Raw genomic sequence first — 26,513 nt, forward strand, 5'->3', positions numbered from 1 at the left:
GAACTTGATCAGCAAAACTGTTATGCATTAAACCGTGACTTCCCAGTTTGATCTAGACGAAGTTAATATCTTTTACCGATCTGCTTAGGGAGTGAAAGGAAGTGTGAAACGAAACATCTGTTCGATTTACGCATGCTTCGAAGTGATTAATTCACTCCTAATTAATTTTGCGCACACGCATGATTGCCTTATTTGCATTCCCTTCCTTCACTCGGATGTGATGGTTGAGATTTGTATTAGAATATATGGTACTCTATCAAGTTAGTAATTATAATAGCAGTAACAATTTTTTTAGGAGAAAATTATGCATTTAGGGAAAGCCTTCATTATCCTAACTGCTCGTTGAGTTTTTACAACAAAGGGAAGAAGTAGCTAATTGACAGTGCGTTATATACGTACAAGAAGATATGCAGATACGGTAGTTGGCATCTTGGAATAGTTGCAAAAAATATCTAAATTGTTTTGAAAATGTGTCTTTTTGAAGGTGCGCGTACATCTGATTAACATGAGCAGCATAATTCTTGCAATGTAATCATACTTAGAATATAATTGTACTCACTCACAACGTTCCTCATTAATTGTAGTGTCGAGAACCCCCTTAATTTAATTTTAATAATATGGATACATTGTTATTGAAACAACGTGTCCTTTTCACATCTCCGAAGAAACAGAAAATTTTTCGAAACTGTTCTCGTGTTCATTTAGTTAGCAAGATTTGATCACCAAATTTTGAAATTAAGTTTTTTAGTGAACTCTGCATGAAGGGGAAGAGCAGCTCTCTGAGAGATTTTCGGACACCCCCTGCCCCCTCTGTGTTCTTTAACGATTGTCGAAACCAACTTCTTTCTCCCGATTCCAAAAGCGATGATGGAACTTACGGTATGGTAGTTTCGCCACTGGGTGGTGGCTCCATTCATCAGGCTCTGGCCAAGATTCTGACGGTGTCAAAGATATTTTATGCTCTCTCCCCCCCCCTCTCAATTGGGAGGGGTAAGAGAAAAATGTCCTGATTATTCAGTTAATTATTCCTTAATTGATGTCCCGATTAATTACTATTTCAACTAAGGATGGCTAATCCCGTGCCAGGATTTCCAAGTGAAACCTTTCATAACCTTTTCCCTTCTTTCTTTTTAATATTTTCCATCTCCAATCTATTCCAGGTGTGGGAATAGATTGGAGATTGCACTATCTCTGGTGGGTGCGTGGTTTTTAGTGCAATAAGCACAGACAGAATGTTAGAACCAGGTCCAGCTTTACCAGGGACAGACACCAGGTAGCCGACACCTGTGTGGTGTCTGCACCCTCCCTGGTTGCAAAGTGACCTCAACATAAACAACACATTACACATTATGTTGCAGGCCTATTTGTAGTAGTACTACGTGGATACAACATTATAGGTGGAGATAGACGTGTGTCTAGGTGCCAACCTCCGACAGTTATAAATACAATACAAATACAATCTATTAGTGAAATATGAGGGTTCCGCACCAGGATTTCCAAGGGAACCCTTTCATAACTTTTTTTTATTTTTGCCTTCTTTCTTTCTTTCTAATATTTTCCATCTCCAATCTATTAGTGAAATATAAGGGTGCAGGGATAGTCTTTACCCTTTTCTCTTCCTTCCCATATATCTTTGAAATAATGTAATGCCATGAGCCATGGTTGTAAAATAACACATGTCGATTCACTGCTAACCTTTTGAAGATCGTGTTTCGAAAAGCGTTCTCCTCAGATTTCGTCAGCTTGTTTTACCTCTGATTTGGATAGCATCTTCGGTTAAGGGAAAACTAGGGTTAAAAAAATATTAGGTACATGGTCAGTCAGTTAGTTAGCAGATGGAAAGGTTTTTATGGGTTCTATTTTCTCTTAGCGGTGGATTTTATTTATATAGATATTGTTTCAGGTACGTCGTTATCAGATTTATTCAAACTTTTCTTTCATTGTTTTATGGTATTATAATTTTCATTAGTTTGATGTTTTTATTTCTTTATGGTTCAACTTATTTACATACAACTTGGCTTGATTTATAAATTATTGGGATTGTTTGGTTAATGGGATCATAGTAGAAAAGCATGTTGTTCTTCCTTATGTGCATAGGGGACACCGTTCACTTCCCAAAACCTCGTCATAACCCACAGTATGTTATACGAGTTTTCAATTTTCCTCTAACATTTTTCCTTAAAAAGGGGCGAGTACATATTTCATTATTTATTTGAACAGAAATAGAAGAATATACAGTATACATTTTTAATCGATAAATCGAATTTAAAGAAAAAACGATAATATTAAAAATCCAAAAGTTTTATTTTAACGGACTCCATAAAAATGAATCACAATACAATTATAATTAATTTTAAAAAGAAGAATGTGAATAAAGTTGTTTTATAAAAGAATTCGTCGCTCAAATGATACTACTGCTTTTATCATCATCATGAACTTGGCCCGGCTTAGGTCTTTTAAGACCTGTTCCGTTGTAGCTCTTGGATGTGGTCTTGATCTCGCCATCGTTGTCTTGGTCGACACCAACATCTCTCTTGCCTGTAGGTTTGTAGTTAAAGGCTAATTTTGGGATCCTGTCTGGGTTCATTCTTTCTATGTGGCTGATCCATTTTTCCTGATACCGTTTTGTCATTTGCTATGTTATCTACTTTTAATTTCTCGCGGATATCTAAATTTCTTTGGTGGTCTAGTCTTGTAAAGCCTAATAATGGTCTTAAAAATCTTATTTGTGCGCATCTTTCTTATTTATGACCCAAGTCTCACAGCTGTAGAAGAGGGCTGGTTTTGAAGTGATGTTGTGCAGTCGTAATTTTGTTTCAGTTGTCATTTGTTTTCCAAGTGGCGTTTAATCATTCCATTCATTTTATTATATTTCTGTAGTTTAATGTGGATGTCTTTCCCTTCATTTGGTATTAAATTTCCCAAATAGGTGACGTCAGATATTCGTTCTATTATTTTATCATCAATAACAATTTTGACTCTCTGCATGTTTTTTCCACATAATCCTATTGATTTTGTTTTTGTGGTGGAGATTTTCATCTCATACTTTTTACCTATTTTATTCAGTTCATTTGCTGTTATCTGTAGTTCATCTTCGGATTTTGCAATTATAACTTCATCATCAGCATATAAATAGTTTGGATTTTATTCCTGTTCAACTGTATTCTGTTAATTGTTTGTTTCCATTCTTTAATAATTTTATTGATGTAGATATTAAATAAATTTGGTGATAGTCCACAACCTTGTTTGACTCCTTTATTGGTGTTAATTGGGTCTGAGAGTTGACCATTAAAATATTTTATGCTGACTTTTGAGTTTTTATATAGGCTTTGCCAAAATAACCCAACCCAACGCTTTCCAGAGTTGGGTTGGGATATTTTCTTCACGTAGAATCTGCCCAAGTTTTTCCCGATTTACATTGTCATATGCTTTTTCATAATAAATAAAGAGCAGAAATGTTGGTAGATTGAATTCTCTTCTTTTCTCCAAAATTTGTTGTAGTGAGAAAATGGCATCTATTGTGCTTCTCCCTTTTCTGAACCCACATTGTTCTTCTAAGAATTGTTCACTGTATTTATTAAGTTTATTCTTTAGTTTATTAGAGTATAGCTTTGCAGCAGTTGACAGCAGTGTTATCCCTCTGTAGTTGTTAGGGTTATTTCTGGAGCCTTTTTTGTGTAAATTGATTACTATTCCTGTTTCCCAATCTTTGGGTAACTGTTGCTTATGCCATATGATGTTAAATAATTTTAGTAGTGCGTTTGTTAGTAAGGTGCCCCCATATTTAAATAGTTCTACATTCAAATTGTCTATGCCTGGGCTTTTTCGGTTTTTTTTATTTTTGTAATATTAACTCTAGTTCTTCCGTTGTTATATTTTTTTCTTCATCTTTGGTTATCACAGATTCATCTTCCAATTCCCTAGTGCCTGGGTTATACCATAGTTTGGAATAGTGTTGCTTCCATTCTGCCTGGGAGATGGAGTTGGTTTTTATTTGATCATTTGTGTCTAGTTGTAATTACTTAAAAATTTTGAAACGTCTTCTCTGTGGGCCCGTGATATCACGTTCTAAAGATTTAACAAATTTATCCCAGTCATCTCGTCGGATTCTTCTGGTTACTTTTCTGACTTCTGCTCGAAGCGTTTTATGTGTAGATGTAGGTCTTTAGTTTGTAGGAACAGTTTATAGGTCTTTTTTCCCTCATTGTTTGTTTCAGTTCTTCATTCCAAGTTCTTAGCCAGTTTTTATTTTTTATAGGTTTATATCCAAGACTCCCAGAATTCAGCTCCCAGAATTGATTTTTTCATGTTTGACCAGATTTCCTCAACATTATCACTTTCATCTGATTTGAGTTTATCTTTTAATCGACTTTCATACAGGAATTTACTGCTTTCGTCTTCCAACAAATGCATTTTTAATTTCTTAGTAGTTTTTGTTGGTATTTTCTTCTTTTTATTAAGATAATTTCTTTTTATTTTGAGAGTGCTTTCTACTAGGGGTGATCACTGTCAATTTCACTGCCTCTGTCTCTAATTTTGTCATTTAAATTTTCATTGATAATATAATCTATTATAGACTTTGTGTTTCTTGCTTCCCATGTGAATTTATGGATATTCTTGTGTCTGAAAAAAGTATTTGTAATTTTAAGTTTATTAAAAATGCAGAAGTCTATCAGGCATCTTCCATTATTGTTGACTACTGATTCGCCTTCTGATCCTATACATTTGTTTACCGATTGAGCACCAACCCTTGCATTAAAATCTCCTGCTAGTATGAGATACTCATTTTTGTTAGTTTGGTGTATGGTCTGTTGTAATTCGTCATAAAATTCTGTGGTTTCATCAATGTTGCCTTCTACTGATGCGTAGATGCCAATAATTGTTATTGTATAAGATAGAATTTTTAGTCTTAATTTCAATATTCTGGGTGATATCCAAGAGTAGTCTATAATATTTTGTTTTCCCATTCTTTCTTTATTAAAAAAGAGACTCCCGATGATGCCCACATTTCACTTGGTACGCCGGAGTATATCATTATAAAGTTACCTATTTCTTTGGATCCTTTGTTCTTTTTTTGTTTCGGTAATGACTGCTATGTCAGTACTTCTATTTTCTAGTTCCATGGTCAATTCATCTAATTTGGGATTTATTCCCCTAATGTTCCAAGTTGCTACTTTAAATTCCTTAATCGCAGTCCTATATCCATTGCCTAGTCGTTACCCTTGAGCTTATTTCGAGTATTTAGAATGTCCCCCGGATAGGTTACCAGCCTTTCGCGGGGTAAGTCTAGTGGTGGGGCTGCCACCTTATAGCCTCTAGACAGGCTTCAGGTACAGCATTTCCTCTGTATGTGATGGGACAGTTATGCCGCTGTGACTCGGTCGCCAGAGCCTCGTCTGTGGAAACGGGTCAGTTCGCCCCGAGAAGGTGAGATTGACATTTGGGTAGAAGAGATTATGGAATGCACGTCACCACCCATTGAACACACTGAACTACTGCTTTAAATTCATCAGTAACAACGCCCACATTGATCGTTGCTTGTAAGATCCTGTTGTACATACGGTAACATCAAGTTTTGGAGAGGGTCTTGCTTCATTGTTGAGAGTATTGGATTTAAATGCGTCGTGGGAATGTTCATCATTCCTTATTCTAGTAACGGCATATTGGAGAGAATTCACACGCTGTGTTGCAGATAGGAGATTGACCTCTAAACTTTGCGCTGTCTTACTAACATTTAGTACAAGTACAGTATAGTATCTTGCTATTTTTCTCTTTGCATTTGCCCGAACACCCGCAGTACAACCAGACATGGTAGCTGCACCATCCAAACATACTGAAACAACGTTCGCCCAGTTAATTTCTAGTCTGGAAAGAACGGAAACAAGGCGTCAACAGACACGAGCCTCTGAATAGCAACGAAACGTTCTTTGACAAAGTAAAGAACAGGCGTGTTCTTTATTTTGTCATAATACCGAAGTACCACTGGCATCTGATATCTTTTTGTGTTATGAAGTTGATATCTTTCGAAGGAACGACATTTACTTTGCATTTCTAGGTCTGCTCTCGAGATGTTGCTTCAGCACTGGATCGTATTTTGACATCAAATCCACAATATCCAGGGGCGTTCCTAGGGTATGTGACCCCGGGTCCAATCGCAATTTGGCGCCCCCCTTTAAAATTGTCTTCATATGTGCAAGTTTCAGGTGCCCCTTGAACGTTGACGCCTGGGTGCAGTGCACCCCTTTCAACCTCGGGACGGCTCGTCCCTGACATTATCTATGAAAAGTCCCTTTTCAGAACTCGATGGTTTTTTTTCATGTTTCCTAAGTGGTTTTTTGCTTTGGCTAAACACAGTACTATGTTGATAAACTTATCAAACAGTCGGTGGTTCTCGAGTCGTATTTCTTCTTGTTTTAAAATTTGAGCTTGTTTGTTTTTATCCAATACATCTATTGATTTTCCTGTATCGTAGTTTGTAAATGACCAATTGTTTCTTCATGTTTTTTGAAACATTCATTGGCCTTATGCCATTTGTAAAATCCAATTTTGGTAAATGCTGAACTTATATGGCTCTTATGACCTGAATCGTTCGAACCAAAAAAAGCTTATTTTGAAAGCTTCTAAATTTCGAGACTTTTTCTACGTGGAAATGATGACAATTTAGCTTAGTAGGGACCTATTTTAACAATTCCCATGAATCGTTCTAACCGATTCATGGGAATTGTTAGGGCAGGGGGGGGATCATCTGACTCTGTGAGAAATTCTTTCTATGCAACTGAAATTTGGTTACTAGGTTCATATATCGTCACAGCCACATCGTCGTCGGTCGAGCCACCTCAGTGTCTTCTGCACCTACTGGTGTTATATCACTCGATTCACCATAGCATCCTTCATTTTCGTCTTCTCTGATCCTTTTACAATTCGTATTACAAAACAGTCCATTATTGATGAAAGATAACTCTCAATATTATAATAAAATATAGTTGCGGAACCTTTAGAAATTCCGCAGTTAATGATCCGTATTTTCCTTGCTAATGGAAAGAATGTGTTAGACTTCCGAAACAAAAAATAAAGAACGTTTAAAAAAAAAAAAAAAAAAAAAATCCTGAAATTAGCTATACAATTCGCTTTCATGGATTTACTCAAAGCAAGTTTTTGACATTAAAATCTATAAATTACTTTAAGCAAAGATGAAGGGTATAAAACATGAAGAAACATGACACACATGGCCATAAGGGAAATAAAGAAATGTATTTATTTACTGAAACATTAGGGGAGTGCCCACGCACACACTAGTTTCGCCTGTGGTTTTTTATAGTATTATCTCTATCTTGTGCACTCTTTTGATCTACGTGGTCGTCCTTGAGTATAAAGAGAAACTTTGTTTATATATTCTGGATTCGTTTGTACACTGAGAAATATTTTCGGTACGGGAAACTTTTTTGTTATACCAAATTACTTCAAAAAATGTTCGAGTTGTTTTGCTAGTTTCATTTACAGTAAATTCTTTGCAGATCTTTTAACTGGAAATTATTTTTGGTCATCTGCGCATTAGTGCTTTTATTTTCAGCGTTGCTTTAGTTTTAATGCTTTTTATAACTTATTAATAGTAATGTTATAGTTATTTGTTAGCGTGTAATAGAGAACTGCACCCTGCTTAGCTATACCTTTATTTTGTTGAAAACAGCTACTAGCACAGTACTTGTCTCGTCACTTGCTGTTTAATATTTATCATTATTATTCTATTTATCCAATTAGAAAAATTAAAAAGAACTATACACATACACAGGGTTGGTCAAAACCGGAAATAATCCGTCTTGGAGGGAGAGGGGGGGTGTAAAGTTGTCTGCTGAAATAACCATGTGGAGTTCTAATGCATTTACCTGTGAAACGGATATCACTGCAGTTTTGTATTGTCTAATTATGCTGTCCTTTTGTTCCAGGCTGATAATTCGATATCTCAACCAGTGCCCATAATTATGCGAGGTCATCCGTTTCGTTTCACTAACAACGGCAAGTAAAATGAACTTTACAGCTCACCGGTCTATTTTTTTATTTATTCCCCCCCCCCTCTACTACATCCTCTCCCGCTGTCCCTTAAACAACCGCTCATCATTTTCCTTTGTACGATAAGGAAATGAAAATAAGGGTTAAAGACCGAGAAAAAAAAATACTATCGTACATACCACTGTTCCCTAGAGAAAATCAACATTGTCTTTCCTTATCAACTAATTACTGTATTTTTAAGTAGATTTTAACATATTCTTTCACCATCCGCAATTTTTAATCCAGCTTTTCATTTCACGGAGAACTGACTAGGAAGTTCGCATTGACCCAGTTTCGCACTTGGTCGCGGAGAAATGTTAGATCCGCTTCCCTTATAGTGAGGAATTAATTCATACTGAAAATTATGTACAAATTGTAGGTAATGTAGTTTTATTTTCAAATTTGATTTTGTTTTAAGGGGGATGCGTTTAATGAAAACACAGAGATCTGTTGCAATTAACATAAGAACACGACGACAAAGAAATGGTTTTAAGCATCGATATAAACTTAGGTGAAATTTGTTAACAGTACTTTTAACAACATTTTAAATTCAGTTACCTCCGTTACTTAGGTGCAGGGTGTGTGCACAAATCTTTATTAAACTATAGCATGTGAACAGGGCACTTGATATACAAGCCTGAAACCAACTCCCAATGTAGAGAACATCTTCAAGTTTTTATTCACCAACTGGAAAATGTGCACGATGTAGTAAATGGTAGCATAATCGCAAAACTGTAATTATGGCGGAATTTACCTCGAGACATGTATAGCATCTTATGTACTGCGGCTACAGAAGGTTAGTTCAACTCCGCCCTGGTATTTTGTGATGACACTGAACTCTGCAAAACGGCTGTTGCACAAACATAATGTTATGTTTGTGCAACGTGTGTTGTTTCTAGTCACTAGGAATGTGATCAAATGGAAAGCCTGCCCACTGTCTGTCTACACCATGGAGAAATGGGCCACAACTGTATCCCTAACAACCGGGAGGTGGGCCACTACAGTCTTTGTCTGCTCTAAAAAAGAATGAAACCTGCACCCACTGGAGGTGTACGAGTGGCAACCAGCAAAAAAAAAAAAAAAAACGTCATAGTAAAATAAAAAATGTGAAAAAAAAAAGTAGACAAGTAGAATATCCATGTCAGTACAGTCACATTGGATTAAGTCCAATATGAATCCTAGCAGTCCATTTTGGAATGGTTCAGATTTAAAACATCAAGGATGCTGTAATGTAGATGACAGGAAAAGTCAGTCTCAGAGGCAATGACAGACGTTGCAGGAGTTGGGTTGGTTCCACGTTGTTGAGATGATGAGAAACCTGAGAAAAATTGCATTCTTTTGGTGAAAACAGCAGAAATGAATTGTTGTAGAGCTGAGATCATACAGAATTTTCAGAGTCACTTCATTTCCTTCCGAAAAATTGCTAACAGCAGTTTGTCGTTTAGATCTGTTGTGGTATAGGTTTCAGCGATATAGAATATGCGTCCAGGTTTCCTCAGCATCACACAAGCAGAGATTAGTGTTTGGAGTTAATGGAGCCATTCCCAGTATGTATAAATGACATTGTTAAGCTAAATCATTTGCAAATATTCTTGTTGAGAGGGAAGGCAACTACAGGTACAAAAGAACAGATGACTTGACCAGTAGTACTGGTATACCATCGTGATTGCCGCACATTGAAAAGTTCATTCCAAATTCTTTGTTTCTCGTTTTTGATGTCAGCAGTTAGATTACACGAGATCAACCTCGAGAAGGTGCAGTGCCTACTTTGGTTCAACGAGCTGGTCTGCCATTGCTGTTATGCGTAAATTTTGAACACAATTTAAAAAGTAGCTGCCAGATAGACCTACAGTTCTGCAAGGTGGTGGCCAAACAGAAGATTGTGAGGAGGCAGTGGAGGTGGTTTGAGTAAGTGTTACGCAAAGCCTAGATAAATCCTTTGACTTATTAAGCTCACAACGTGCCAGTTGTGAGCTTAGTATGTCAAAGTCGACGGTGTGTAAAGTGTTATGTCGTCATCTGATGATGAAACCGGAAAGCTTACAGCTCATACAGAAGTTGTCAATCGATGACAAAACCAAGGGTGGTGGAATTTTGTTTGGAAAAGAAGGAATTAAACTATAGAGGTTGGACATTTGCAGAGTAATGAAAGGTGCCCTTATCGAACATCTCCTTTGAGATATACTATTACTATTTAATAGTATATTATTCACAGGACACTTGTGTCAATGAATGAATGATTAGTAATAAGTTTAGGTAAGAGCATGCTCTTACCTAAATGTCAATTTATAAAATTAAAATAGGATCAGTAGATTCCAGTGAAGACAGTCATTCATGATTAATAGTCATACTTAACGAACTTTTTTTTTTTTTTACATGAAAGATAATCTGAACAACATAACTTATAACTCTGGAACCTTCATTCTCTGCAACCAGTGTCGTCATCAGGTTCACGAAGCTGCTTTTTTTTCCCCTCTTGTATTCATTAAAATCTATATCATTATTGTCAATACATAGAAAATAAATTTCTCTCGTTAAGAATAGAAGTCGTTAATTCATCAGGTGTTTTTTTTTTTTTTTTTAATCCATGTGTGTGAGCAGGGAGGGATGGGAAGAGACTTCAAGAATGAAGTAAAGATCAGTGTGATAAGCATTTTCAGGTTTAAAGGCATCTTCAATGTTTCTAGTAGGACAATTTAGGATAGCATTGCTGGTTCCATTAGCTCTGTTTCCTTCCCCTCCCTCAAGATTTGCAGTGCAATATGAAGATGTAAAGATTCTTTGTTAATCTGTTTTTTGTTCTTCTTCAGAATTTTGCATATTTGGCCGTAGCTTTTTCGAATTCATTACAGTGTAATATTCCTGAGACTTTCCTGTCTGTTCAGCAAAGTGACATACAGTAGTCCTCCCCTTATCCACGGTTTCAGTTACCCGTGGTCAACCGCGGTCCGAAAATATTAAACGGAAAATTCCAGAAATAAACAATTCATAAGTTTTAAATTGTGCGCTATTCTGAGTAGTGTGATGAAATCTCACGCCATCCTGCCTGGGACATGAATCATTCCTTTGTCCAGCAAAGGGATGGTTCATGTGACTAATGGGCGGGTAGTGTATTTGGGACATGAACCATCCCTTTGTCCAGCAAAGGGATGGTTCATGTCCCAAATACACTACCTGCCCATTAGTCACTTAGAAGTAGCCATCTCGGTTATCAGATTGGCTGTTGCGGTATTGCAGTGCTTGGGTTCAAGTAACCCTTATTTTACTTAATAATGGCCCCAAAGCGCAAGAGTAGTGATTCTGACAATTCAGATATGCCAAAGAGAAGCTGTAAAGTGCTTCCTTATTAAGTTCTCGACTTAATAAGGAAAGAAAAAAAATCGTATGTTGAGGTTGCTAATATCTACAGTAAGAATGAATCTTCTATCTGTGCAATTGTGAAGGAAAAAGAAATTTGTACTAGTTTTGCTGTTGCACCTCAAACTGCAAAAGTTACGGCCACAGTGTGCTTAGTTAAGATGGAAAAGGCATTAAATTTGTGCGTGGAACACATGAACAGAAAACGTGTTCCGATTGATGGCAATGTGTTGCACCAGAAAGCATTGAGCCTATATGAAGACTTCAGCAAGGGATTCCCTGAAACGAGTGACACCAAGCCATTTACTGCAAGTAAGGGATGGTTACACAGGTTCGGGAATAGGTTTGGACTGAAAAATATAAAAATTACTGGAGAGGCTGTGTCTGCTGATGAAGAAGCTACTGCCATATTTCTGGCAGAGTTGAAGAAGTTAATTAAGGAGAAAGTATACCATCCAAAGCAAGTCTTCAATTGCGATGAAACTGGGCGTCTTCTGGAAGAAGATGCCCAATAGAACCTACACTCATAAAAGTGCAAAGGAGGCACCAGGGCATAAAACATGGAAGAACAGATTAACTCTAGTACTATGTGGCAACACTGCAGGGCATATGATAAAGCCAGGCTAGTGCACAGAGCGAAGAACCCACAAGCTCTCAAAAACAAAAATTATCTGCCCATTACATTATAGAAGTTTTGGTGATCTAGTGTTCTGGCAGCATAATCTGAAAGCATGGGTGACAGCCATCTTGTTTATGGAATGGTTCCACCATCCCAGAAGTGAAAAAAATACTTGGAAGAGGAATGGCTGGAATTTAAAGTCCTATTGAGATTGTCACAGACATTCTCTCAGATATACCAGACAAGCTGTACTTGCTACCTGGGAGTCTAAAACGCTGATGAAACTGATATTCGGGTGACACTCAAGTCATGTGGACCCAATTTCGGCAAAGTCCGGACGGTCTGTGACAGTCAAATCCTCTGCTTGCACCTTCACAATGGTGAGACTGTTAGTAATCTTGGGAATAACCTCCATGCACAAGTACATGGTGGGTAACCACCCAGGTGTGGACCAACATAAGCAGGGGTTGAGGTGTGGCGCCCACACCACATGGAGGAACGCCGAACCTCTATGTTACCAGGTATTACTAGGTAGTAGATGGCTCTCATAAACCGGTGAAATACCACCACTTTGCTTATTGGAGGCTTGAAGTGGTGGAACCTATGTTTAGTATCTAGAGCTAAGTTCCAGTCAACCCCTCCCTATCTCTTCCATCATGCAGTATGATTGATGACTTTTGAGGTTATGATGAACATTGTGGCGAGGTCCAATATTCCTTACATTTCAAAAGTACAGCTCTAAAACGGTGTTCGCAGGCTGGCCCGAACCTATTGGTAACTCTCTAGGAGGCTTCTGGATCAGCTAGTGTATAATCTTGTTACCTCTACTCTGCCAGATAGTGACTGGAGGGAGTCCGAGTAGTGTGTTTGCGGGGAGCATTGTCGAGGCCATGTTATGTCAAGGATCTTATATTCTTACACGTGGTATATTCTTACCACGTGTACGCAATATCCAAAAATTTCATTACTTCATACAGCATGTCCCACCCACTTTTTCTTACTATTGAATACACCATGAATTGTCAAACTAATAGAGCAAGCTTATCTGCGAAAAGATCTAAACCTCCCAAGCACTTCCTAATTCATTTCACAAATATACGTGGTCTCAATTCTAATCTCAACGATGTCCATTTCCACTTGCAGTCTGCCAAACCCCATGTACTTTTTCTGACAGAATCTCAGTTATCGGTTGATTCAACTACTGCTCATTCAGATGACCAAATTATTCGCTGTATGATTCCTTTCGCCTCAAAGGTGGTACTTGTGCATATGTCCATTCTGATATTCCGTGTCAGAGACTTGGCAATTTGGAATCTCCTCTCTTTGATCTACTCTGGCTTAAAATCTCTCCACCTCATTGTGTCAAATTCATCTGTTGTCTCTACTGTTCTCCCAACTCCACTAATCACTTGGAGCTCTTTGACTTCTTCTCTTTGCAACTTGACTTTCTCCAGTCCAACTTTCCTAACAGTGAGGTAATTTTCCTTGGTGATTTTAATGTTCACAACTCCAGCTGGCTTCCGTTTTCTAGTCACACCGACCCAGCAGGTCGAGATGCTGAGGCTTTTGCAATTACTAATGACCTAGCACAGATTGTTCATTTACCTACAAGAATACCGGACAATCCTAATCATACAGCCAATACGCTCGGATCTTTTTCTCACAAACAACCCTTCTAAGTACATGGTCGAAGTGAGAGGTCCTTTAGGCACTTCAGATCACAACTTGGTGATTGTCTCTTCTCCTTTATCTGGAACCTTTATCTCATGGCTATTCCCAACCTCGTGTTGTTTGGCATTACAAGAATGCAAAATGGGATGACCTGCGAGACTTCTTTTCCTTGGTCGCATTACTGTTTCAAAACTTCTGATGTCAAAGTTTGCTCAGATCGTGTCAGTGAAATTATTCTTGCAGGAATGGAATCCTTTATCCCATACTCCACTTTAAAATCTCGTCCTTTATCTAAACGTTGGTTTTCCAATAAATGTGCTAAGACTGTTCAAGAGAAGAATGTTGCATATCGTGATTTGTTTGTTTCTAATTCTTCAGTTTCATTTTCTGCCTACACCAAAGCTTGCAACAATTGTAAAGCAGTTATTAATCAGTCCAAACTAGAGTGAGTTTGAACAGGCTAAGAGTAGAAAACTTGCTTCTTGCCCTAATGGTAGCCGAGCATTCTGGTCTCTTGCCAAAGCTATTGGCTGCAACTTTTGCCCATTTCTGCTACCACCTCTGTCCAAACCAGATGGTTCTGTTTCACTTCAGCCAAGGATAAAGCTGACCTGCTAGCATCCCACTTTTCTTCCAGCTCATGTATTAATGAACTTGGTAAAACACCTCCCACCATTCCCAACACGCTCCATTGAATGCCTCCTGTGGTCTTCCGTCAAAAGGATATCAGAAGGATTTTGATTAATCTTGATGCTAAGAAAGCCCCAGGTCCTGATGGTATTTCTCCACTTGTGCTCCTGAACTTACTCCTATTCTTTGCCACCTTTTTTCAATTTCTTATTCCAAAGGTGTTTTTCCTTCTGCTTGGAAATTTTCTCATATCCAGCCAGTTCCTAAAAAGGGTGACAAATCCCTCCCATCCAATTATCGTCCCATTGCAATTACTTCTACTCTTTCTAAAGTAATGGAGAAATCAATTAACCGCCAACCCTTAAACTACCTAGAAACCTTCCGTCTGATCAACGATCGCCAGTATGGATTCCATCAGTGTCGATCCACTGGTGATATTCTGGCTTATTTTACCCATTTATGGACTAATTCAATGGAAAGGTTCGGCGAAACACAAGTAGTTGCTCTTGACACCTCAAAGGCTTTTGATCGTGTTTGGCATAAAGGTCTTCGAAACAAGCTTCCATCTTATGGTTTGCCAACTGTTTTTAGTAATTGGTTATCCAGTTTTCTCTCTTATCGCTCACTGAGAGTGATGGTAGATGGCTCTCTGTCTTCTAAAAAAAAAAAAGTAAAGTGCAGCCATTATCAACCCACTGCAGGATGGAAGCCTCCTCAACAATTCATGCTGAGGGAAATGGACCGTAATCTGCCACGCTGGTCCAGTGCGGGTTGGCAGATCAACCGTATTCAGCAGTCAGGGGCTTGAACCCCGGCCTACTCAAAGAGCGTGTGCTACCACTCCCACTCCTGCCCACTCGGCTACGGAGGCCGTTTCTGTCTTCTAACTTCTCCACTAATGCCGGTGTCCCCCAAGGTTCAGTTCTTTTCCCCACTCTTTTCCTCTTGTATATTAATGACCTTCTTCCATTGACTGGAAATCCTATCCATAGTTTTGCCGATGTTAGCACATTGCATTCCACTTTCCACTTTGAGAAACCTTGTCCTGCTCAATCCGCTTCAACTTCTTGAAAATCTGCTACCAATTCCTTAAATGCCGATCTTCAGGTAATTCTCCAGTGGGGCAAAGACAACTTAGTTGATTTGAACCCTTCTAAAACTCAGTCTTGTCTTATATCTCGGAGTCTTGTCTTATATCTCGGAAAAAGGATTCTTCTGCTCCTATGCTTATCTTTAGTGACACTCCGATTTCTAGGCAAAATGATATATCTCTTTTGGGGATTACCCTGACTTCTAATCTCTCTTGGCACAAGCACATTACAAATATTGCTTCCTCTGCAAATAAAAAACTTGGTTTTCTCTTTCGCTCTCGGCGTTACTTTTCTTCTAAACAGCTGCTCACTCTGTATAAATCGCAAATCCGCCCTGCCATGGAATATTGTTCCCACATCTGGGGTGGTGCCCCCAAGACCTCTCTCAGGCTTCTCGATTCCATTCAGAAGAGGGCAGTTAGGTTAATTAATGATTCATCTCTAACAGAGTCTCTCCACTCGCTTTCTCATAGACGTACTGTTTCTGCTGCATGCCTCTTCTACAGATACTTCCATGGGTACTGTTCTTCTGAATTGGCTTCTATAATTCCAGCTCTCTCTTTGAAAACAGTCCGAACACGTGCCACCACCAGCCAACATCCATTTACTGTCCAACTTCAAACCCACAGATCATCTTTTCATCTTCCTCATTTATTCATTCAACTGCCGTTTTCTGGAACAACCTTCCTTCATACGTATTTCCTGAAAATTGCAATCTACAGAAGTTCAAGTCCAATGTCAACAAATATCTTCTTTCGTCTTCCCAACTTCCAACCGAAGCACGGTACTAAGTACTACAGGTTCTAATATCTCTTGTGTTTGGGGTTCACATGAAAAAAAAAAAAAAAAAAAAAAAGACAATGCACCTGGCCATCCTGAATCTGTTTGCTATGAAAATGTTAAGGATGTATTTTTACCTTCAAATACAACCTCATTGCTTCAGCCTCTTGATCAGGGCATCATTCGGTTTGTCAAGGCCACATACACCCACCTGGTATTTTATCGCATTCGATCAGAAATTGACGCAGATCTTAATCTGGACATAATGTAGTGCTGGAAATCATTCACTATTGCTAACACAATAACATTCATCAAAGCTGCAATTGATGAATTAAAACCAGAATCTGTAAATGCCTGCTGGAAGTACTTGTGGAGTGAAGTCGTGAATGATTTTAAAGGCTTCCTGGGGATTGATGGAGAAGTTAGGAAAATCATTCACGCAGTAAGACAAGTTGGTGGTAGAGAAGGATTTGCCAAAATGCTTGATGAGGAAATGAAAGAACATATTGAAGGCAATCGAGAAGTGTTAACAAATGAGGAATTGGAAGAACTTGTTGAGACATCTACAGAGGAAGAAGAAGCAGAACCAGCAATGTGGACATTACCGAAATTTGCTGAAGTGTTTCAAGTTGCACAGACATTAAAGGGCAAAATTATAGAATACGATCCTTGGATGGAACACAGCGTTAAAGTCACTCGTATAATCATCGAAGGATTACAACCTCTGCAGCAACATTTTGATGAGTTAAAAAGAGACAACTTCCGATTACAATGTCCTTCCAAAAGGTTTCGGCAAAAAAAAAAAAAAAAAAGCCTTCAGCTATCCCCAGAAGCAGATGATCCTCCTTCTGACATATCAGAAGGTCAATACTGTAGTAGCCTAACACTACATCACAATGCCTACATCATTCACCTCACCTCACTTCATCTCATAGGCATTGTATCATCATCATCATAAGGGTGATGATACAGTACAATAAGATATTTTAAGAGAGAGAGAGAGAGAGACCACATTCACATAACTTTTATTATAGTATACTGCTATAATTGTTCTAGTCTGTTGTTAATCTCTTATTGTGCCTAATTTATAAATTAAACTTTATCATAGGTATGTATATAGGAAAAAATATAGTATATATAGGGTTCGGTACTATCTGCGGTTTCAGCCATCCCCCACGGATAAGGGGGGGCTACTGTGTGTATCTCGACTTTACGAGTTAATTTGTTCCTAGTGCGCACTCGTAAAGCGGGAATTTATTTCCCATGGACATAAGTTAAAAATAGGGATTACGTTCTGAACAATGAAATGTTTTTTTTTTTTTTTTTTTTTTTTTATGAAAACCCCAAACACGAAAGGTATCAAAACCTATAGTACTTAGTACCGTGCATGGGTTGAAGGAGAAGTATGGGGGGAGGGGGATGCCGGAAACTTTGCTCTAGAGACTAAACATGGGTTTCACCACTTCAAGCCTCCAATAAGCAAAGTGGTGGTATTTCACCGGTTGATGAAAGTCATCTACCACCTTAGCTAATTACTTTGTTTAAACAATGATTGATTTATCCAAAGAAATGAAAACGTAGCCTGTAAAATCAAGCAAATTATAATAATAGAGAAATTATTTACGACTTACAAATGTTAAAGAATGTTTATTCTTCATCATTGACTAAATGCACACTTGTTGATCATTCATTATTGGCTTAGCACTGTTGCATTTGGCTTGTTGCACAAGGAATCGTCTTCAGAAATGTTTCAAGAGGCATTTATTTCCAAGATAATCTTCTCTTTTAATTATAAATTTCATGATTGCATGCATAAGCATTTTTTAACACACAAATCGCAACTAACGCGATTCACGTGGAGTAACAAGTTTATGAAGCTTTAAAAAAAGGGAATGAAGAGAAGATTCTGAAAATTTATTCATGTTTTTTATATGATTGAAGATTTCAGTAAAAGGGAAACACATTTTACCATAATAACGTAAAAACCCCCACACAATTCTATCTATCGGTATTTTCAGAAATGCAAAAAGATCAGAGTTTACTACCTGTTTATAATTGCTTGTAGTAACAGAAAAGCCCAATAAACCGGAAAGTGCAAATTGTATTTATTGTTTTATGATCATGACTTCCAGAAATGTGCTTTAGAAAAATATCACAAAGACGTTTAAAACTGATTCTTATAACATATGATAACGATGAGAGTGTAGTGCAGTGCATTTTAATGATTTGAATTGGTAACTAATACAATTTACAAACCACGCTTACGACCTTTTATATGGCCTTAAGGTCATGCTTGTGACCTTAAAAATGACATTTTAGAATGATAAATAGCTTAGTTATACACCAAAAATTTCAACTTCCGAGATCTTGAAACAAATTACAAAACAAAACAATGTGTTATTGAGTTCACATTACAATATTTTAAGATACGATGGTGTCTCTGGAACTGATTAATATCGTAAAGCAGGGTACACCGTATTGTATAGCTATGTACGTGGTTTGGAATGCGGTATTTATGAATGTTTAACATTCATTTTTTGCTATTAATGTTCATATTTTCGATTTTGTTGATACTTGAGGGGAAAAAACTCGTAAAGCGAAAACTTGTAAAACGAGAACTGCCTGCATATAAAAAAGAATATATATATATATATATATATATATATATATATATTTTTTTTTTTTTGGCCCAATAGTAATTTCTTATGTTTTGTAATAATTTACTATGCCATTAAAATGTCAAATACATTGTCTAAAGAGCAGTAGATAAAGTAAAAACCTTTCAGAACACATAACCATTAAAATTGTGTCAAGAGATCTAGTGTAGTTAGGGAAGGAAGTTACGTGGTGGTTGTTTTCCATGAAAATTAATCTTATTAATTGTTATAATAACTATTCTTTTTCAATATGGAAAATTGAGAAAAAAAAGAAAATACTCCAAAAATCCTGAAGAGCAGCCCACACACAACTCTCTCTCCAGACCCCCAGCTAATAATCTGAGCATGAAGGTAGTGCAAACAAGAACTAATGGATCCAGGATAGTAAAACTTGGCACTCTACTATTGGCCAATAGATGTAACTTCTATAATGTAACTGTTTAGCACCACCTCTTGCCAGTATCCACAACAGGTTGCTGCATTGGCAACCAGGAGCCAGACAGTAGATAAGAATTTTAATTTTTATGTATGTGTATCTGTACGTATTTACCTTAATCCATCGTACAACCCTGTGTAACCCTAATGTAATTTTAACCATAAGAAATTCCTCTGCTTGGATTGCCTAAAAACCTCTAAAATTTGCAATTAATAATTAATTACAAATGTTCCCAAATCGTAACTCTATTTTCTTCCCCTAACAGGCAATATATGGTCTGATGATAGGCAGTGGTGAGTTGCCTGAAAAGTCACCTTAAATATATACAGTTTGGGCTATAAGCTTAATAAACTTATACAAATTAGTGCAAATGCATCATGTTAGTACACAGCTAATTCTAGATTAGCGAATTATTTGCAAAAGTGGCATCGTTTAAGTCATATCTCATATTGTGGATACCTTCACGACGAGTTGCCATGACATTGCACTACTTCGAATAAGTAACGCTTCACCTGAAGGAGAAGACTTGTTACTTATTCTCAGTGGATACCACCACCCAGACAGCACCATTTCAGAGCTATTTTGTATATGTGTGGGATAATAACTCGACTATCCACTTGTCCCTATTAGACTTAGAAAAGCAAAAAGGTAGAGGGGGAAAGTAATAGTAGGAGTGGAAGAGGAAACGAAATGGTGTAGAAGAATGAAAGGGACAGTAACTCCTTCAACTCACACCACTCAAAAACTCAAACTTCTTGAATAGGCAACACTTCCCCAGTGGAGAAGGCTATTGTTACCTATTCTTGGAAACTTCGGACACCATCAGGCTCTCCCCCCTGGTGCTGTTTCAGGGCTATTTGGCCCTTCTTTGGTGGGTGGGTAGGTACCCAAGTGATGTAATGATGGCAAAACAGTTATGAAGTATAACTCCACAATATGAGATGCCTTGTGGTGTATAAGATGAATTAAGACTATAATGCATTAGGGCTTATGCCTCAAGCGCTGAGAAAGTTAGACCATGTACAAATTAGTGCAAATGCATCATGGTAGTATACAGCCAATTCTAGATTAGCAAATTATTTGCAAAAACGGCATCATTTAAGTCACTTATTAGTCACATTGATACCGCTTGTGCAAATAATTTGCTAATCTAGAATTGGCTGTGTACTAACATGATGCATTTGTACATAGTCTAACTTTCTTTCAGATTGAGGCATAAGCCCTAATGCATTATAGTAATAAACTATGTTATTAGCTCACATGGTAAAAGAGTGGTTTTTATAACAATTTTCATGTGTCAAGAGAGAGTCAAGTGAGATTACAAAAGTTAGTTGGAAACAAGTGTCTTCCCCATTGTAATAAGCAAATCCTTCATATTATACTCAAACAGATGCTACACACTGAAAAATATTTTCAGGGTGCATTGGATCCAACACACCTTGTATAGTAAACTATTGCTTAAACAGATCTCAATTTAATGGACTTAGGTAATAATGGACAGTGTCCATTGAACCAGGCATTTCATCTATATGGGGACCTAACTGCTTCAGTCTGATAGTTCATAATATAGTTTTATGTTATTGTAAAAAAATATTTGCCATCAGCTAAAATATTTTTACAATAAAGCAGAGCACCAAGAGTATCAGATATCAGTAGGGAGCCATCCAAACCTCCCCTTCGGGTGGTAGTTGAGAACTCCTTACACTAAATAAGCCACAGTTTCAACCGCCACTATACAACAGAAAAATTTCAAGCTTTCTTCACACAATAAATTAAGTAAAATGTATTTATGTATGTATTTGAGTTTAATGGAATATTAGATTTAGCCCCCCCCCCCATAAACATTGTTAAATTGAGGTTTTAATGTATTCCTTATTACCTTTAATCATCAGTTGGTACATTTGCCGTGCCAAACATTCATTTGCGGGTAATTCTTGAATGATGATGCACAGAAACTTTAAAAATGGAGAGTGCTTCAGTAATGTTGTTGTATTTGGGATTTTTCTGACCTCTTGGGCCATACTGTGCCTTATTTTTTTGTAATGGAGCGCAAAGGTGCAGAAGCACATGCACTTTGAGTAGACCGTGATTCAAGCTCGTGTGGCTACTAAATATGGTTAGTGATTGTATTTATTGGCAAGAAATAATTAATATAGCTTCTTTGACCTGGCTGAGTATAAACAAGAACACATTTTAATTGTTCGCATTACATCACAGATAAATAATGTAATATAATGAGCATAACACAAATGGTGTATCAGATGAGGAATTATTACATGCTTTTGGGGAGGTCTGGGTTCAATTTCTGTCTATGACTGGAGGAATGTATAAAGTGCTCTGCAATCGAGGATCTAGTTAGCTGACCTCAGGCAGAGGGAGTAGATCCCCCCCCCCGTGAGTTATTGCAGATTTTTCGTACCACACAAAATGAAAATCGGCCCGCGAACACACTTGTACAGACGTAATATACAACAGTACAAGTTGTATATTAGTCGCTGATGTATCAAAAACGACTTTAGTCAATGGACAAAAAAAAAAAAAAAAAAAAAATTGTACTGCCCCACTTTTTAATTTAATTAAAAAAACTTAAGATATTTTATATATATACTTTGTCCAAATTGGCCGATAGATGGTTTCCAATATTATTAACAAACACATAAGTTCAGTTATCCTTAATAAATTATGATTGAATTTTGTAGTGTAACTGTGTCAAACAAATAGTGAGTCTCTTTACAAAAACAAGCCAGAGGGTATTTAAAAAAAAAAAAAAAATTTATCATATTTACAATGTATAAGTATGATAAAAAAAAAGGTAGTTTGGTATCTGGTGTTATGAAAGGCATTTTATATATTGCCACTCTTGGGATGGCAATATATAAGCACTCAAATATAATACAATACTCAAATACAATATTTTGATGCTACCTGCTTTAAAATTACTTAAAGAGTATTCCACTAACATTTTCTAAGCAATTTTTAATATTAAAAAGATTCAAAGGAGAATATTTCTTTAAACCGTTCACACACAGTCTCTAAAAAAACATCATTCTGTATGTTAAGAGCCCTCTACTGGTTTAACAGCTGACTGCAAGTATCCTTTATATTTCAGATTTGTAGAAAAATAGCACCTTTATTTGAAGTTAGGAGAGTAAAAAAAAAAAAAAAAAAAAGTTCCATGCTTTACAACCTTTCTCGGTAAACACAGGTGTGGGAATTTCTTTCTTTTAAATTTCAACTAATGTTTAAAATTAGTTTTCACTGCTCTTATGATTCCTTTTTCTAGATATTAACAACACACACACACTCTCTTTTCCCCTGTCTTTTTTTTTCTGCCAATCCTCTCCTATGTGCATTATATCAAAATGTATGCAGTATGTGCTGGATGGAGTTAGATATTACAGAAGGCTGCAATTAAATCACTAAAATCTTGCAACAGTGTGTCTTGATAGCAATGAATAACAATATATACACTAAGTACTTGACTCTACCATTTAGTAGCTAATAACAGATATACATATGAGATTGTTTACACAATGCATTTAAGATTACCAGCTCCAACATTTTTGCATTTTAGTACAGAATTACACACATATTAATTAAAGTTCATCAGAAATGTGAAAATTCTGCAAAGTTGCTTCTATCACTCTACAGAATAACAAGACTTGGAGAGAAAACTACTGCACTTCCCTGAATTTTAACTATCTATAAGACTAACTTTGTGCATTTTCCTTTTTTGTAATCTAGCAGGATATTACCTTTATTACATGGTCCATAGTTGATTTTGAAAAGAATGTTAGTCTTTTTTTTTTATGAATTTTGTGCATTCACGCTTCATTTCATGACTTGCTCTTTTAGAAATATAACAAATATCTAGCAATTAGAAGAATCAGTTCCATGTCACTCTAAATGAGTTTATTTGTTGATAAGCTGCTTATCAAGCCAAATATAATAAAACAAAATTTTTACTTCTATAATTTGTTAATAAACTATAAAAGTGACTTTTGCTGGGGAAGGTCCCTTTGTTCTGGTTGATCTGATGATTGCACCAGAAGTATTCAGCTATTTCTCCACAAATGTTATGTGTTTTGCCAGAAGTTAGTAGATGGATATCATCTTAGATATATCACTATAAATCATGCTAGTCTACATTTACAGTAGTATGTTAAAAAAGTTAGTATGGGTTGTGGATTGGAACATACAACTTTCAGTTTATGAATGCAACTGAATGCCACATCAATAACCTTTCCATGCACACAGCTTCGACCTTGTCCAAACCTCTCAAACTTCATTTTGATGGAAGACTGTAGAGGATACTTTTGGTTTAAATAAAAGTTCTAGACAAGTACATATTGTATGTTTAACAAACCATAAACAGGATAGTTTGTGCCTGACTTGTGCCTCCTTTGAAAAACATCCAAAATATAAGCACAAGAGGTCAGAGTAATCCATCAGTAAGTGAACCATCCACAGAGAAGGCATACTCTTAAACTTAATGGTAATGCAGCTGTACATCAAGTCCAATAGCAGCATTTAGTGTGGTGTCATTCCGAAGTTCACAGACTCTAGAACGGCGGCAGAAGGAATTGGGCAGATTTCCCATAGTGCTTCCAGTCAGATGGTATAGGGCTGTTTTCTGGCAATACTAAAAATGGATGCTGTTAGTATCAGATGAAAACACTTCATTTCATACAAGACTGGTTTGTGGGCAATGAAGTTGAAAATGTTAACTGGCCTCTATTTTTGTTGAAGTCTAATTTGTCCCACCGAACATCTGTGGCCACAGCCTATTCTGTGGCCAAAACTACCTTCCTCCAAACCAGCTTTGCCAGAGGGGTGATGCTGTCATATAGCCCCAAGACACTATGCATTAGGTCTCTGAATTAAAAGATCTTTGCAGTTACCTGAGATTATCTAAATATTTTTGATCTTTGTATGTATGTGTGTGTTAGGGCCAATTTGCTCTTGGCAGTGAATCAGATAATGATAAAGTTAATAGTTGTACTATCACCCTTATAGTTGTAAGGTTGATAGTTATACTACACTGCATGATAAATTAATTAAACCAAATCAAATCAAGACTAGTGTTGATCAACAGTTATAAACAGGTGATCAACAGTCACACAATCATGTACACACTACTCTGTAGTTTAAAAAGGATAGCTGCAAGTGGAGTGTAGCATGCCTACAGAGACTTGTGCCAACAACTTTTTCTTTACTAATTTATCATTAGGAAGAGATGCCAGTCTCCTAATTAATTGCAAATAATATGAACAGGAGAAAATCAAGGGAATAGTCTCCCTCAGAAATTTGTTTCAGAATATAGGCCAGGTGTTTTAAAAGGACTGTATTGTATCACCTGATCCCCAAAATTTGGAAAGTATATTATTTAACAATTATCCGTTACTCTTCCCTGGAATCAAAAATATCAGCATGCTACCTGTGTATTTATTTTTGATTTTATTTAAAAAATACATATAAAAGTGTAAAAATAAAATTGAACAAGTTCAAAGTAGACTGCTATCAACGTAGAATAACAGATTTTATTTTAAAAGTGTTGTTAAAAATGGCAGGGTGAAATGGGGGGGGGGAGAATGCTCTTCAGAGTATTTTTATTTCAGAATATCTCCTAGAAACCCTGTGTTTTTGACTGGAATGCTGTTCAGGCTGGAAAATTAAGTTCAAAGAAGATTAAGATGGTCATTATCAATTGTAAGTCCTTGTTATGACTAATGATAGCATTTGATTGTGAGAGCTGGCACTAACTGATGTTTAACTTTAGCATGTGTTAATTGTTTTTGTTGTCATGTGCAACACTACTAATATTAGCACTCTGGTTAACATTTTTGTTTCTAGTATAGCTTCACATATATTGCAAATTTATGTTTGAATTGGATTGTAATGTAAGAAAATTGTTCTGAAGCCAGAAAAAATATAGCAATTAACTATTTGAATATAACTTTTTTGCTTAGCTTTGTAGAAGTGGTAAAATTTTTTGCATAAAAATTAAAAATCCTGAATATAGTGATCGCTGGCTAAAGCAACCACTTTTGGGCAGTCCTGTGAGTGGTCACTTTGGTAGGTTTACTACATAATGATTGGTGGCATGCACTAATAATGATCAAGAAGCAAATAGTGTCAGAAACTACCTAAGACATTTTTAATAATAGGAACATTGATTGATAATTATAGTTTTTAATTATCCATATTAATTCATTAATTTGATATAAGCATGGTCTTTGAACTTTTGAGAAACCAATGCATATTTTCTCCTCTCTTAGGAGTCTGGACATACTTCAGAAGCTACTCGCAACTGTGGACCAACAAATGGTGATATAAGAAGCAAACTTTCAAGTCTGTGGCCAGAATCTGAAGTTTCTCCAGCTGTCTGTTTTCTTATCAGGGAGCATGCAAAGTCTCTTGTTATTATTCAGGTACTGTGGGGGAGAACATTTTATTAATTTATATGTCCTACATCATTCTGTGACAATTTTTGACCTTCAAAGGCTGCTGACTGCCATAATAATTCTGAACATGATCCAAGAACTGGTTTTTTTGCAAATATGTACATTAGGCAAAATTTTGTATAAGCAATTGAGGCTGACTCTCAAAATAGGATAACAAAACATTTATTATACAAGGTTTTTAAACGTAGCCATAAAGGGGAACCATTAATAAATGAACATTTTCCTTCTTGATTTAATGAAATTTGCCTTAATCAGCACCAAGGTATGAAATTCAACTTTCAAGATAATATTTAATTTATTAAAGACTTTTTCCCAGATTGGACATCACAAACTAACTGCAACAATTTCTTACTAGCTACTCTTCATGGCAGGGCCTTCAAATTCATATTACATGAACTGCAGAGATTCAATGTATTATAATGGAGTTGGTATTAATTAGTGGCTGTAAGTCTATAATTATCTGTATAGTATTGTAAACAGGTGGTGGGGTTGTACTAGCCTGTCCCAGCCAGAAAAGCTGGCTGGGACAGGCTAGTACAATAAAACAAAAACTAATGCAACTTCAATTATTAATTGCAAAGACCTGACCACCTCTCTTACCTTAACAATTAAATATACAAATTACCTCCTTAATGATGCTTAATTCAACAAATCTATATAATTTTCTGCTCGTATTCTTATAATATCAATACCTATCATTCAAGCTTTCATGATATTTCCATTTCACACCTATAATTCTGAAAAAAAAAAAAAAAAAAAAAA

The 26,513-nt window shown here is 36.6% G+C and overlaps 1 protein-coding gene across 1 annotated transcript in view; it reads left to right on the top strand.

The window, feature by feature from the left end:
* Nucleotides 1-26,513, top strand: part of LOC150089542 (uncharacterized) — a 69,964-nt gene that overhangs the window by 31,548 nt on the left and 11,903 nt on the right. The window contains exon 2 of the mRNA XM_090390021.1: nucleotides 25,566-25,718. Within this exon, the coding sequence (XP_090246147.1) occupies nucleotides 25,566-25,718 (153 nt within the window). The remainder of the gene's footprint in view (nucleotides 1-25,565; nucleotides 25,719-26,513) is intronic.

Source organism: Mastigoproctus giganteus, chromosome 2 (genome assembly GCF_048544385.1).
Source record: "Mastigoproctus giganteus isolate SK-2022 chromosome 2, ASM4854438v1, whole genome shotgun sequence".
Lineage (NCBI taxonomy): Eukaryota > Metazoa > Arthropoda > Arachnida > Uropygi > Thelyphonidae > Mastigoproctus > Mastigoproctus giganteus.